A 15,492-nucleotide genomic window follows, 5' to 3' on the forward strand; every position below is an offset into this window, starting at 1 on the left:
AAGAGTGGAAATCAAGCTAGTTTAGGACCCCTATTGTTTTGACGTAATATTCACAAGTTTTATATGATAAGTATTCTACATCAGTGTGCATATTTACTGAGAAACCGAAATTTGTTTCATATTTCAGATAGCAAAGGCCTCTATCCTGTTAACGTTGTGATATTTGGTACATTGCATGCAAATGTAATATCATGGTTCTAGTCTTTTTCATCAAAATTTGTAATATTTTTGATTGAGCTTGGTGATTTGTTCTCAGATCAAATATTTGATTTTAATGTTTGTCGAAGAGTGATACCCAGTGTGGTCAATTTGAGAATTTGGGTTAAAACATATAATTTACCTTTTAAACCATAAACGAGCCGGGCGGAATGCACCCTTCCCTAGATATGTCTTCCGATATCGTTGCCAGGACGTTTGGGGGAGGGGACTTTAACCCCCCCCCAATTTTGTCTACCCCCACCCTATCAAAAATGCAAAAAAATTAAATATATATAAAATGGTGGAAAATTACGGAAGCGTCTAATGGCCACCTGCAAAATGTTTTATTAGAGTTACTATCTCGCCGTTGCCGCGGCGAGTTAAATCGTTAATTGAATTTGTATCTCGAGTTATAAGATCTTGCTGCAGTGTCAAATTGATATCCCGCCACAGCAATTTCAATGGTTCATAAGTCCTTTTCAGTGCGCCGTTTTATCTCTTTAGGGTGAAATGCAGTGAGATTTGGTTTTAGATTGCTAATTGGAACAAAAGGGGATGTTACATTTCAACAAAGCTTGTTTTTTCCAACACAAAAGAAATCTTATTTTGTGCCACTGTGTGAATGTCCACATTCAGATGAGGGATATACTTTTTTTAACTCCTCCCCACATTTTCAAAGTGCCAAATAGAAACAAGCGGACTTGAAAGGGGGCAAACCGTTTAGTTAAAACAATAACATTTAACTGCGGGGGGGGATTTTGTTCTGTTCCATTTCTAATTTTTTCCTTTCTTTGGCTGTTTTCTCCCCCCCCCGTTCTTCCAGGGTCCCCCCTCGTGTTACTTAAGTAAATAGGATTATTTGTATAAGTATAAAACGAAAACCCATCATAATCCTTTCAACAGTCATGACCACCAGGGAGTCAAAGTAATCTACCCCACTTCCGTATCTGGAAAATCATACCCCCTTAAGAGATTTCTTTTGTGTTAGAAATCAAGCATGTTTGAAGCAAGCTTTGTTTAAAGCAATCTGAAACCCAATTTCAGTGCATTCCACCCTGATTATGCATGAATACGACAACACGCTAAATAAGATTTATGAAACTACTGAAGCACTTGGAGCGGCGGGATTTCGATTTCACGCCGCTGCAAGATCGTATAACTCGCCGTGGCGAGATACCCATTCAACGATTTAACTCGCCGCGGCGAGATAGTAACTCGAAATTTGTTTTTACAAGAGGCCCTTATACGCCTCCGTAGCTGATGTATTGGGACGCCTCCCTTTTTAGGGTTAAAAATTTTTAATATGTCTGAAAAAATGAGCTTTTACCAAAGAATATGTGACTGTGTACATAAACTGTTTATAAAACTAATGTATGTAAATCGTGGGGACATTTTTTGAGATTGCCTTTCTCACAAAAAATTCTGCATCAGATGTAAGTACATCAGTGGTTTTCATTAATTTGTGCAAGCAACCCCACTAATTCGATTGTTTTATAAGACGTACAGTAATTTCATTTAACTTACTGCATTTATGTTGGAGTTATAATATCTGCAGTGTAAACATGTTTCATTGACGTGTGTAGCGTTTGCTTTGGAAGCAGTCCAGAGGTATTTGTGTGAGGTCGAGTTGGTGTAGATGGTTGTATATTTTATCAAAAAGTGCCAGTCTGTTTGTATTAAATTAATCGTGTTTATGGAGAACGCGGAACTAGTTTTACTGAGTGTGTACATCTGAAACCTGTCACTGTAAATAGCACAAGCGTATACAGCTCATTTTCTGCGAGTTAATGCATTAATTGTACAGAACCATGAAGTTCACCTTGAATGGTTTCGTGTACATTTATCATAAAAAGGTGGTTTGTCATTCAACTGTTCACCCTTTATTATGCAGTGTAAATTATATAAACGGCAACTAAACTGCAACAGCACCAAACTGCGAGTCGTGAAAGCTAGGGGCAGCCCCTTGAGAATAATGCATGGGAGGGGGCAAGTTGGCTATACCTTATCGAGCAATTTTGAATGTGGAATAAAATCGGTGCAACGTCAGAAAAAAAACTGTTGCGTCCCGTAAAAATATGTATTAAAAAATTGCGGACCTAAGAAGATGAGTACCGTTTCCAAATGTTGGGGTCGTGAAAAAGTGACTGCCCGACAGTGGACTGAAATTTCTGCCCCTCCCGGTAACCACCTACCGAAGAAAAATAGGACGATTGTGGTCATGTGTGACTGTCCATGAGGAAATTTAATGGAGGCATCTCCAACTTTCTAAACACTAATAGTTACGTGATTTCACCACTACAGAGGAGTGCATGACAGGGGTAGCCATAATCCGGTCCTGTCTCCTACGACACGGCTTCGAATTTTGATCAAAAGAGGCAGTGGTGGAGAGCCGTAGCCAGTGTTCGATACTTGTGCATGCCCTAGGCTCACATGGAGACGCCGCACCGTGTGTTGCTAAGCACAACATAAACCGTTAAAAATATTTCTTGTAGTTTTCCTGAAGATATTCCCCCACTTATATATTTGCAATCGACGTTTGTAATGACACACATGATCAAGCCAAAAGTGCAGACGTTTTTTAAAAGACACGTTTAGCCATTTCATACAACAGCGTATTAGAACTGAGTATTGTTCCTAAGCTTGACATAATTATCATTAACTGATTTCCATCGGCACCATTTAACCGTACTAGATTCTACACTATTCGAATATCAACTGCACGGACTTTCAGTTAAGCAGTGTATTGCTGTGACAGAATAAAATCACAGCGAACCTGATTTCTAAGTTCGTGGATCTGGCTTAATTGCAAGCTAATGACCATCAGGATGGCCTTTAGTTCAAAGCTGGCTTCGTAGTTTGTGTAGGCCCAATGCCGTTTATGTACTGGTTTGTCATTAACAACCGATGGCTCCTTCATTCAAGTTTTCTTTATTATATGTCGAACATGAGAAACACGTACATTTCACGTCATAAAATGTTGCTTGCGATGTGGTATTCTCAGTTCGGCTTCTCACTTTGTTGGACTGTATCATTCTGGTTCGAGGGGTTGTATGTGAGAATGTTTGTTTTGGATTATTTCTGTAGGCCCTATATACTTAATTCAAATAAACTGAAACAGAATCTTATTACATGATAACTAAAAAAAACTAATAACTTTTCAAATGTTGATTTTAAGTTTTTTAAAGTTATAATTCGGCTTTGTGTCGTCTGTTTATGTTTTTCAGCAACCCTATGAAGGAATGGAATGATCTAATGGCAAGCCTACGCTTTCTTCACTTTTTCCGAGATCTTGGAGAAAAAACTGTTCTTTAGATTTAATTAACGATTGTTTTCCCAGTTTTTTTTCTAAAAAGAAGATTGTAGAATCTTTCCATTAAAATTACTTTTGTTACTCAGCAGGACAAATCGAGGGTACATATTTTGTCACAAGTGTTTTGTGCACCACGAGCATGCATATATTCCTTTGCAGAAAAAATTTCACAATTTTTTTTTACAAAATTCATACGAATTGCACTTTCAATACATCACTCACTCTTTCAATTTTTTCCGATTATTTCTCTGAATACCTTCTTACCTTGCCATTGGACCCCCACCATGCCGATACACTGGTTTTTAAAATTTGTTTGGAGGCTCACTGGAATCGAAAAATGTTCAAGACTAACGCCCAATACATGTGCCACCATTTTCATGAACTTAATATACACATGTATATGCATTTCCTTTTAGAAGCTACATTTCTCAGTCACTCAGTTTTAAACATGCATTTGACACAGCCAATGAAGTGCTTTGATTTTAAGCAAGTAAAGCGACATTTGCAGATGATTCATTAGATGATCATAGTTCATACATATGTTGATTGATGTTATCCAACGTTTGCAATCAGTCTGATTGGGTTTAGGAAAGAGTACATCAAAAGTTTCGCAAGGAAATGATAAAGCCTTTTGCGAGTTAACTTTGACCCAAATCTTGTACGCTGACTTCTTTAAATTCACGTGAACATAACAACTTGAATTCTCCTTACTAAAACCACTGTTGCTTTACCTCGTGATTTGGGGCAAGCTTTTGCTTAGTTACATAAGAGACGCCTTGTAACTATACACTGGTCTCAATGGATAAGAACTTGGGGCACAAAGGAACCAGTCCATTCCAGAGATGGTGGTCGCTATGCAAAAGCTTGCCCCGAATCGGTATAGCAACAGTGTCTTTAGTCAGGGGAATTCAAATTGTTATGTTTATGTGCAATTGAATTACTCAGTGCACCAGATTTTATTCAAATTTAACTCGCAAATGGCTGAAACTAAAGGAATCGAATTTTTATTAAGATATACATAAATATGCATAAGTAGATGATAATTATGCATAATTAGATGCATTGAGGTAAGACTTTGGACAATAGGCCTATCCAAAATTTATTGGGCTGTGACTAATTACTACATGTACCAATTTTTGTCCATACAAGATAGCCAACACCAAAGTTACAGTCACAATTATTACTCTAGACATTGTATTCTTGGTGTTAATCTTAAACAAAAACATAAGATGACTTTAAACCCTTTGGCTAAATTTTTACCCTGATTGTAGTCATTAAAACGACTATAAGTTACTTGGCAATGCAATGTCCGATTTGGAAATTATAAATTGCATTTTGTTGCATAGAATTGATCTTTTTATATGAAATCATTCTGAATTTGATTGATGCCTTCATTAAATTTGGTGTGTACTGCCTTGGTCACGTTAAAAGTATTTTTAAATGAATTACATTTCTCAGCCGTATTAACACGTTAACAAGAGCGTAAACTAGCCTGACTGGTTGTTGACAACAGCATGTGCAAACCTTTTTCAACTTAAGCACTCTTGCTGGGGCGCGGCGGGAAAAGAACTTTCGAAAGAATAAAGTTGATGTGCAAGTTATCAGTGGAACAGACCGGCAGCAGCGTAACGATGAAAGTCGTTTCCGCTCAGCTTGATATGAGAGTCAGACACGTGACAGTGCCCACATCCTCGCCCCCGGCGCGCGCGGCGTGCTCTTCACCCTGAAGTACAAAGGTATGGCTGCGACTTCAAATAACGTGCGCTTGTAAATAGGACTCCTGTAGACACTTTCTTTTGGTTGAGTAGGCCCTATACGGTCTGTGTACTGTACATATCCACAGCCAGTTTATCTAGACTGTCCATTTTCACTAAGTCATTCTTGGACGTGGCACATTCATCACATTATGTGCGGGAGGAAATTCGTTAGCTATAAACAACGGATATGCAGTTTATTGCTTGTTTATCAACGGGTTGTAGGTGTGTTCACTTTGCGGATTATGTACAAGAGGATAACAGAAGTTAATCTGTGCTTTGTGCTGTGCTTTGTTCCCTGCTTTTAGAGGGAAACTGTGACTGCGGCGTGACTAGATGGTAGGCCCTAATTGTTCTTGTTCACTCGATCTGCACTGTGTTGTGGGCCACTCCTTGACCTTTTTTCCTCTCATTTTGTATCAAAACCAGGATTTAAAATCCCCAAAACGTGCTGTCGATGACGATGACAGTCTTTTACCAGTCGGCATTGATGAAGTGCTGAGAATGTAAGTACAAGATTTCAGTGAAATTGTGTAAAAATGCTGGGTTCAAACACCCAACAACAGCCTCTGGTCAGTACGGGAAATAAACAGCTAGTTTAGCAGCAGAGCATTGATAGAGCAAGGAGTACCACCGGGTACATGCAAATGTACAGTATACTAAGCTTCTTCTGTTCGAATGGGCATGGAATGTTTACAGAACCAGCAGTAGGTCTATTGGTCAGTGTCAGGTTTAAAACCTATTTGCATCTACAGTTTTAAATGAACATGAATTAAAGAGGATTGTATTTTTATTTAATGTCCTACAGGTAATACCAGCACTTTTGAGTAGTAATAAATACTTAAACACTAGTTGTATTTATTGTATGGTGTTTTATCACTCCATGAGATTAATTATAATGTTTCTGAATTATTTTTTTCCTTTTGTAATGACAGCCAACTTTCCAGTTACCCTTATATATTAACACACTTTTTAGTGATTCTTATAAAAATGACTTAAGGGAAATAAGTTCTATTTAGGAAGGGGGGTAACTTTGTTTTTTTCTTACATTGTGCCAGAATGGCTACACTTCCCCAGGGAGTAGGGTAGTAAGAGACAGTCTCCTTGCTTACTGATATGTACAGACTGCACCTGCTGCCAAGACTGACTAGGCACTACTGTGCTGGCCTGTCTGCATAGTGAACTCTCCTAACATGAGATACAAGGTCACAAAATGGCGGCTAGATTGACACCAGAGACCCAGTGGATTTTTTTTACGTATTCCATGCATGCTGTGCACAGGATGTGTTCCTCATGTACAGTCTTGTGTACAAGAGTTTGTTACCTTATCATGTGCTGACTCTGCTTAGTGGCTGAGGAAGGAAACACAGAAAGACTACAAGCTGCGGGAATTTGACTGCAGTACTGCCCAGACTACTCGAGTAAAGTGTTTACTTTATCTACAGTCTTGTGTACAAGAATTTGTTACCTTATCCCCTGCTGACTCAGCTTAGTGGCTGAGGAAGGAAACAGAGAAAGGCTGTAAGCTGCAGGAACTTGACTGCAGTAGTGCCCAGACTGCTCAAGTATAGTCTTTACTTTATGTACAGTGTACATGGTTAGTGCTACTCAAGTGCATGTACATGTATGCATGTGGACTTGATCAAATGTGATGTAGTCGAAGATTATAGATATGATTTTAAACCAAGGGTTTTATACTGTAATATTGTAGACAATGTGTACATCAACCTCAACTCCTCCGGGAATCTTGGCCTACACTTTTGAAATGCTGTGTTCATCTTCCCAAAAGGAACAGTGCGTTTTTGTGAAAAAACATTGGCAGTGTCGGAGGCCCCCAGATTTTATGTTTTTATGTGTCAGTTTAACATTAAAGCTGGTGATTAATATTGAGATGGGACGGGAAGTTTCCATAATGCTGAAAATAGCATTAAATAAATCAAATGCACAAAAGAGACCCATCATTTATGGTCGTGCTGAGTAACAATAGTGGTAAATCATTAATTGATATGGGCCACTGTATAAATTTGGGGTCCGGCATATGGCATTTTTCTGTCCTTGTTACACCTGACATGTATACTTTGACAAGGGACATATCACTGAAATTAATTTCAAACTATTTTCATTTGTTTGGCAGGTAATTTGCAGTAATTTTTCAATCTTGGAAAGTTAAGAATGAGTTCTATACATTAAAAAATCACACACCAGACGTAACGGGCAGGGAAAAAAATTGGACCCCACATTTACTGAATGACCCTCATTGCATTGAAGTACATGTACTTGGCACACGCTCAGTACTTTTTACACGACTGGTCCCAGAAACAAGCCTACAACAAAATTGGAGTCACTGGCAGACTCGCAATGCACTTTACACCATAATATCCCTACTGATTCGTCCCAGAAACAATCCTGTAAAAAATGTCAGCTCCCTAGGCAGTATACAACCTGGGCAGTACACAGTAATCAATCTCCCTGGTATTTTGTCTCATCTCGACCATGCTCCCCTCCTTTAGCTGATGTGATTGGTCCAGAAGATGATGCAAGATGTCCTTTGTCAAGCAAGGTATTCGTGCCGGGCTTGTGGTGTCTTCACTGGTCCTCTGCATTTTGTTACTGTACTCCTATCACAACTACTTGACCCCACCAGTCAGGTTCAAATTGCACATCACAGGGTAAGCAGTGGTCTTTTTCAGAGTTATTCTGGTAGGCACAAGGATAAATGACTGGTAATTCAATCAGCTTGTTTATTGATATGGTTCAAATCAGCAAAACCAGTGTTTCTTTCAGACAGTAAAACAAGACTGAGCCTCAGGTCAATTAATTACTCTAAGAAAAAAAATTGGTGCTTTTATTTTTAAACCAAAAAAATTAATTTAAGCTTGATATTGGTGACCCTACCAGCACCCAAAGAATTTTTGTTACCTTCTTTCATGTTGGGGTTGGCACATATTTATTTAAACCTTTGGGCTCAATACAAAACCATAGTCTCACATGTTACATTACACATATTTGAGCTGTGTGTTTTTCAGTGGAAATAATGTACATGCATGTGCATGTAAAGTTACTCAGAGTATGGAAACCAATCAGCATCAACAAAGTACCACTTTTTCATGTCTTGTCTTGTCATGTGATGTCTTTTTTTCAGTAGCTCATTACACAATGTGGACATACATGTTAGTCAGCATCAATGGGCAGTGTTTGTAAACAGAAGTACCGGGGGGGGGGTTTCTACATGTACATGTAGGAGATCAGTGAAAAAGTTGGTTTCACCCTCTTCGCAAACCCTACAGTGAAATGTGAAACCCCCTTTACGGTAATGGAAAAGTCTGAAAAGTTTTGACTGTATCACTCAACTTCTCTCGCTTCGTGCTTCACTGGTCCTTTTGTGCATTTCCTCAATGCTGCCAACCCAAAGGCTGTGGTTACAATACTCTCTCTGCACAATGACTGGCACCTTTAACTTGATTTTCCTTTTGGCGAGTGAAACCTTTAAATGGACTTCCTCCTAGATAAATGCATGTGCATGTATTTGAGTTCATTCTGTATCATTCACACGCGGGAACTGGAGGTCATAACCTGACACTCCCTTTTTTTGTGAGATTTCACACTGTCTTGGGTTAAGTGCTACTCTTCAGCCTGAACATCCAAGAAGTATGTAGTAGGTGACATTTTATGATGATAATGAGGATTCCATAGTCGCACAGTGCATACAGGAGTGGTTTTATGCCCACGGTAAGGCATCTTTATGGGGGAGGCTTGAGGGTATCTTATCATGGTCAGAGAAAAACAGGATATCGGGGAGTACTTCCATTCTGCTACTAGAAAGGTGCCAAAATATACTTAATTCATTTAAATTGTGAATATCTTTCACATAACTGGTGCATGTACACATACATGTACATGTGTGTGTACTTTTCCAAAGAACCAGTGAACAGGCTAATTTCCTTGATGCATTTTCTTTGTTGATTTGTAAGACAAACCAACCCCCTTCTTTTTAACACATGTAACTTTCTGCAGGTCCAGCACCTCTGACAAGCAAAATTCCAAACTCCAAGAAAGATGGCACGACATGGCTGAGGTAAAGACTATTTTGCATTGAGACAGGTACTAGACTTTGTCAAATGTGACCGGCTCTAGAAAAATGGGTAATAAGTCGCCAGATTCAGGTTATGAGTTTTTGATATGGCTGGATTCTGTACATCAAAAGCTACAATTTGATACATGAATTACCCCTGTAGTACACAGCATTCTGGATATATATATAGACATTCGTATACCCACATTTTCGGATTCAATAAAAGCACTTTTTGGGAAAAAGCTCTTGAATTGTAGCGCTTGGATATACAATGCTATGTAGGATTTCCTACTGAATGATCAATTTTTCATCTTTATTCATCAATATCCATGTTTGTAGTCACAAATTCGGGAAATTTAAATATTATAAAAAGTTTTAAAGGAAAAAACACAAAAATCACATTTTTGAAGAAATGTTGCCCTCTCCAAATAGAACAGGCCAGGACATGTTTTGGCATTGCGTGACTTATTACCCTTTTTTGCAGAGCGGGTCACAAATGACACAATTTCAAGAGACTGGGGTTAGCGGGCTAGAAGTACTTATTTTGTTATTAGTCAACACTGCTCACAAAGGAGGGAGAACATTGATCATTGTAATGAATTGGACAATGTGGCATAATATTTCAAAGGAATAACAAACAAATTACATGCACTTGTATTAACTTTTACCATTATTGAGCATGTTTACACTCATGACTGATGTCAAAATTGGAAAAAAAGAGAATTGCTGATTGTAATACTATTGTCAACTTATATTGCATTTTATAATTCTCAGATGGTTTGAAGGAAAAAAATGTGAGACTGAACACTTTGAGGAGCTTATGAAAATAGAACTTTCAGTTGTAACTTTAATGTATTGACTGTTTTCAACTCCGGTGTACACATCTTGTTTCTCTCTTCATTTTCCGACAGGTCAAGCTTAAACATCCTGACAGCAAGAACCAAAGTATCTCATCGCTGTCTTTGGATGAAAGCCAAGAAACGGTGGAGGAAAATCACTGCACACCCAGGAGCAATATTGTGTTTTTTAAGATGCACAAATGCAGCAGCAGCACAGTGCAGAACATTTTATTTCGCTATGGGGAGGAGCACAAGCTGGACTTTGTTCTACCAAAGAAGGGGAACTACCTCGGGGACATGTACGGTGTGTTTAACAAGAAGGTCATGATGAAGTTTCCCGTGAAAAAGTACAACATCCTGTGTCACCACACTCGCTTCAGTTACAGAGGTAAGCGGTGTCAACTTATCTAGCATTTTATTTGATTATTAGCACAATTGTCATAGTTACAAAGTCATGAAGTCACCTTTTGTGCTGTCTGTATTGCTCATTTGTCAGTCACAGAGGTAAGCGGTGTCGAGTTTTCTGGCAGTTTTATTTGATCGTTAGAATATTGTCATGGTCACTGTTGTGCTGTCTGCTGTGCTCTTTCCACTCTGTCTTGTTCACTGTGGTCATTTCTATTTTTAATGCATTTGATTTTTCATCATTTCTGAAACATTAACGTTACAGGCATGGCGGAGGTTATGAAGAGTGATGCAGTCTACACCACTATCATCCGAAACCCGGTCACCATGTACGAATCACTCTTTACCTACAGCAACTTTGATAGCCTTTACAACCTCCCCAGGAACAGGGCGTTAGAGCTCTTCCTCGAGCAGCCGGAGCACTACTATAGTCTTGCCCACGGCGGGAAATGCAAAGCCCGGAATCCTATGCTGTTTGACTTAGGCCTAGAGGAGGCCTTGCTTAGTGACAGGCTCAAGATTAAGAAGAAAATTCAACTGCTGGTGAGACAGTTTGACCTGGTGATGCTGACGGAATACTTTGACGAATCTCTCATACTATTTCGCGATCTCATGTGCTGGGAAATGGACGACATCATTTACTTTGTCCTTAATGCCCGCAACAAGTCTTCAGTGAAGGCTGTCTCGCCACAGATGGCAGACAAAATCCGCCAGTGGAATTTCGGGGACGTGCAGCTGTACAACACCTTCAACCGCACATTCTGGAAGAAGGTTGAGGCCTTTGGACACGAGAGAATGCGGCAGGAGGTGGCCCAATTGCGGCAGCGGAGAGAATTTTTTGAAAAATTGTGCATTGCTGAAGTTGTCAGCGAAGATTACGAGGTGTGGCGACCACCAGGCATCGACATTGATAGCTTCAAGCTGAAGCCTGAAGCTATGGAGAACAGAACCTGCCTTCGAATGGCGCAAACTGAGCTACCGTATAGTGACCGTATTCGTGAAATTCAAGTCCAAAGATATCGGAGGGAGAAAGGCTGAAAAAAAGTCTCCTAGTGGGACAGGTTTGAAGTTTATCCAAAGTTGAGCTCGCTTTGGTGTTAAACTTGAACTCGTTTGCTTTGCACAGCCTGCTTTGGTATTGGTAGCAAATATCACTCCGAGATCATTCTCCTGAGTATAAAAAATATGAAGTTGAAGTGGGAAATATTGTTCAATAACTGTTATAATGACTCTTGTGAATCATATTCCTGGCATTTGACAGATATTAAAAGTCGGCTGCTACGTATATCTTGCCTTTTTGGAAACCCAAATTTTCCAGCAGAAGTTGTACCATTAGCAACTAAAGCGAGTAGTTGACGAGTCAACCTTTGTCCTTTTGGCTTGTTTTCACCTTGTGACAAATCAGTGCATGTAGCTGATTTGGTGATGTGGGATATGTGGCAGCACTCTGCTAAAAAGAAGCAATAAAAATATCATGTTTCACTGCACAGCAGGTAACAGCTGTTTAATGATTTCAATGCAAAACTAATAAGACTCCATAACCATCAACTACGTGTATGGTGGTTGTGAAACTGTACAAATAGAGACCAAGTACAAATAAAGTGCTACAGTAGAGTATGTTGGTCAAACAATTAGTGGTCAGTTATGCAGAGGACACAGAAGGGCTGAATGGATTCTTTAGCCCTCAGTTAATGAGTGACTGCCGTCTAGCTTCACTTAAACGAATGGCATTTGAAGTAATATACGTTTCAAAACTATACTGGGCAAATTTGGAGATTTCTGGGGAGCACATGTTTTCTTCACCTTTTTCCATATACTCCATGGCCCAAAAGTGATTAAAGTGAATCGAAAACTAATGAAGGAATTATCTAAGATGTTGGGTAAAGCATTTCATGAAGAAATTATTTAAAATTTTAGGCAATGAATAAATATATCAACTCCCTCATATTAGCAAAACTCATGTTTTTATTGTAACTTAGCCAGAATCTGTGGAGAAAGTGTGTGACTGCCTTGTTTAGATTACTGAATATGTTTAAATTATTTTACCAGTGTGAGCAAATGTTCCTTTACTCACACGAGTGACTTGTAAACATGTTTGTGATGACTAAAACTACTTTAACATTGCTTTGCCAATCCATTCCATCAAAGTTGAACAAATACAACAGTAAGTACATGTAGAACGTAGTACAGTAGATGTAAATCAGTGATATAAAAGTGATTCTTTTATAGTCAAATTTTTAATATTTAAAAAATAAAAAAAAAAACTCAGATCGCTGCTAAAAAGTAAAACCCTCCCTACAAGATCTTTGCTTGCTATTTGTACTTCTTTGTATGGGTGCATGTTTATTACGGCCATTTCTTGCAAGTCTGATTCCCGTTGGAATTTCAGGCTATTCATGGTGAAAGACAGCAATGGATGGAAAGGCTTGCAGTAGCACCATGCGAAGGAATATATCTCTTATAAGTATGTGTGGTATTCCTTCGCATGGCGCTACCGCAAGTCTTTCCGCCTAAGTTCTGATTCCCATTGACCAATTTCCATAGCGAAACCAGAGGATAGAAGAGTGGATTAAAAGACCCCTCCCTCCAAGAAAATGGTTGATGTTTAGCATACTCGTTTCGCCTCAAAATCGGTCGCTTCTCCTCTCATGAGTTCTTTCTCATTTTAGGATTAAATCTTGTATTACACCTTTTTTTAAACTCGGACTAGTGTATGTGTGAAATACATTAAAAGTGCTTAAACTGTTATGTCATGCAACCTTCCAAGTTATCAAACTGCAAAGAGACAATTATATTATTGCATCGCCTCTTCAAAACGGATCTCATGGTAGGGGCTTTTTCTTTTCTTTTCTTTTTTGCTGGTAGCACGCTGCGGTTCGATGTCTTAGCCGAGACATCATGTCCGTCTTACATAAGCCAGATGGTATTGAGGGATTGTACTCCGTGTTGTTTCAATGGTTCCTGGCCGTGTTATAGGAGCTGTAACCAAAGCAGTGTTTGAAAAGTGCCCTTATAAATAAAGTGGTTTGTGCTTTTGCAGACAAGAGAGGACGCTGTTGCTGCGTTGTGCTGTTGATTTTTTGTTCAACCTAAAATTTGCTTATTGAAAAATTCTTAAAAAGAGGTTGTGTGTTGGATTATTACCATGTTCTCAACAATGAATCACAAAAATTAAACAAAAAACAGCAAAAATAGGACAAAATTAAAACACTACTATGTCCAAAATTGCCGTTTGTGGTGCGTAAATCAATGCAAAGGTGAGATTTCACCCTGAAATAATATCATGTGTCTCAGGATTCTTGACATTTTCATCACCATAAAAACCGAAAAGGCACCAAAATATTGTAGCGAGATAGTGGGGTGGTTAGAACGCCCTCTTTAATTATTTGCAGTTAAGCATTTATATCCCATAATCATAACCCGCGCATGGGTATATAAGGAATGCGCGCGAGCTACTCGCGGTCTTTCCTGTCTTTCTGTTGTTCGGTCATATTTGTGCGTGACGAGTTCGTACTGCTGCTTGGTTTGGCTGTCAGAGCAGAACGCTGTGCTGGAGAGTGATTACTGGGCACTAGGTTAGTGCTGACTTCATTCAGTTATTGTAATTAGTCCTGATAAGCACTCACATCTCTTTTATGGTCATCTTTTATGTAATTCAGCAGTAAACAGTGCAAGTCAAGACGTAGGTGGTGTAAACAATTTGCAAATCCACAAGCCGCCTAATTAGGAGTTGCCTATTTAGGAGTCTCCTGTTTAAGAGAGTGCCAATATTAAAATAATCAACCAATCAAATCTGAAGCCAACCAGAGTCTTTATTGAGTTCGTCCAGGAAATCCCCCAGTACCAGTAACCCACGGTACCGGCCCCCTTTCTGCCAGCCCCCAAGATAAGACCCGTGGGTGGAACTTGTTAGGCTTCGGCGCCTGGCGGTAGACTGCCTCCAAACGGACCTGCCCCCCTGGTCGCCTCTACAGCCGCTCGTCGGGTCGACCAAAGGCACGCCCGAGGCTCCGTCGCTGGAGACCGCTACAAATGGTGTCAGAAGTGGGATTGGCGCCGAAGCATTGTTAACACACCTACGTAGGCGACACACCTGGCTTGATGATATGGCAGAGGATTTGCTAATCGATTTTGAGGGCGAGCTGGTCACGTGCGCAGCTGAGAGCAGTCAGGGGGAGAGCCTAAAGTTATCAAGTACCCCTGCCGGGCAGCTGGACCACCAAATTGCATTGTTAGAGGCGGAGTTTCACCTTCTTAGGCTTCGTCGACAGACGACAACAGATAATGGACATACCTTGGCCATTGTTGGTGACAACGAGAACATGGCGCTACCCCTACCTACCACATCAACACCGGTAAGAGCAAGGCCGACCCCCAAACCACGAACAGGAAAACCCAAGTTAGTTGCAGCATCTGTGCCTTGTGATGCAACAGGACACTCTGAAATACAACCCCAGGCTGAGAAAAATCGGCCAGCCAACGAAGTTGTGGAATCTGCAGCAGCGGAAACGAGCACAAGCAGAGAGCCGAAGGGAGAAACGGCACCGGAGGTGTCAAGAAACTCGTCTGTACGTGAGGATGGGGTCCTCCTAGATAGGAGCATCAACAAAGAGGAAAGTACGAGCGTTACCTTGAAGCGACCAAATATCGTCCCCGACAGGTTCAACGGGAAGACACCATGGAGGGATTACCGCCGCCATTTTGAGGCGTGTAGGTTGACCAACAACTGGTCGGATTCACAGGCAGGTGCATTCCTAGCCGCAAGCCTGCAGGGACCGGCACTGAAGGTGTTGGGGAGTGGTAGCACCGAGGGAAGTCCGCCGCCCTACACCAAGCTGGTCGACCAGTTGGAGAAAAGGTTTGGACCGGGCCAGTTGGCGGAAAATCATTTAATGGAGTTGAGGCACCGACATC

At 40.2% G+C, this 15,492-nt stretch overlaps 1 protein-coding gene across 4 annotated transcripts; it reads left to right on the forward strand.

Annotated features, from left to right (window-relative positions):
• The first annotated feature begins 5,349 nt into the window (after positions 1-5,349).
• LOC110973021 (galactosylceramide sulfotransferase-like) lies at positions 5,350-13,624 on the forward strand. 4 transcript variants are annotated; one of them, XM_087134483.1, is made up of 6 exons: positions 5,350-5,768; positions 6,544-6,683; positions 7,773-7,931; positions 9,277-9,337; positions 10,246-10,561; positions 10,844-13,624. In XM_087134483.1, the coding sequence occupies exons 3-6, from the start codon at positions 7,804-7,806 to the stop codon at positions 11,614-11,616; spliced, it is 1,278 nt and encodes a 425-aa protein (XP_086990609.1). In that variant the 5' UTR covers positions 5,350-5,768; positions 6,544-6,683; positions 7,773-7,803; the 3' UTR covers positions 11,617-13,624. The 4 variants fall into 4 exon arrangements, with proteins under 4 accessions (XP_086990609.1, XP_022079078.1, XP_086990608.1 ...); XM_022223383.2 differs by lacking the exon at positions 6,544-6,683 and having other exon boundaries at positions 5,353-5,487; positions 5,692-5,768; XM_022223386.2 differs by lacking the exon at positions 6,544-6,683 and having other exon boundaries at positions 5,350-5,601.
• The last annotated feature ends 1,868 nt before the right edge of the window (positions 13,625-15,492 follow it).

This window comes from Acanthaster planci, linkage group LG03 (assembly GCF_054643075.1).
Source record: "Acanthaster planci isolate LZ-2023a linkage group LG03, COTS_SCS, whole genome shotgun sequence".
Lineage (NCBI taxonomy): Eukaryota > Metazoa > Echinodermata > Asteroidea > Valvatida > Acanthasteridae > Acanthaster > Acanthaster planci.

What these genes read in the sequence shown, in the direction of transcription:
- LOC110973021 (XM_087134483.1), top strand. Translation starts at nt 7,804, where the DNA reads ATGTCCTTTGTCAAGCAAGGTATTCGTGCCGGGCTTGTGGTGTCTTCA. An exon ending in GATGGCACGACATGGCTGAG is followed by an intron (nt 9,338 to 10,245) that starts GTAAAGACTATT and finishes ATTTTCCGACAG; the next exon opens with GTCAAGCTTAAACATCCTGA. An exon ending in CACTCGCTTCAGTTACAGAG is followed by an intron (nt 10,562 to 10,843) that starts GTAAGCGGTGTC and finishes TTAACGTTACAG; the next exon opens with GCATGGCGGAGGTTATGAAG.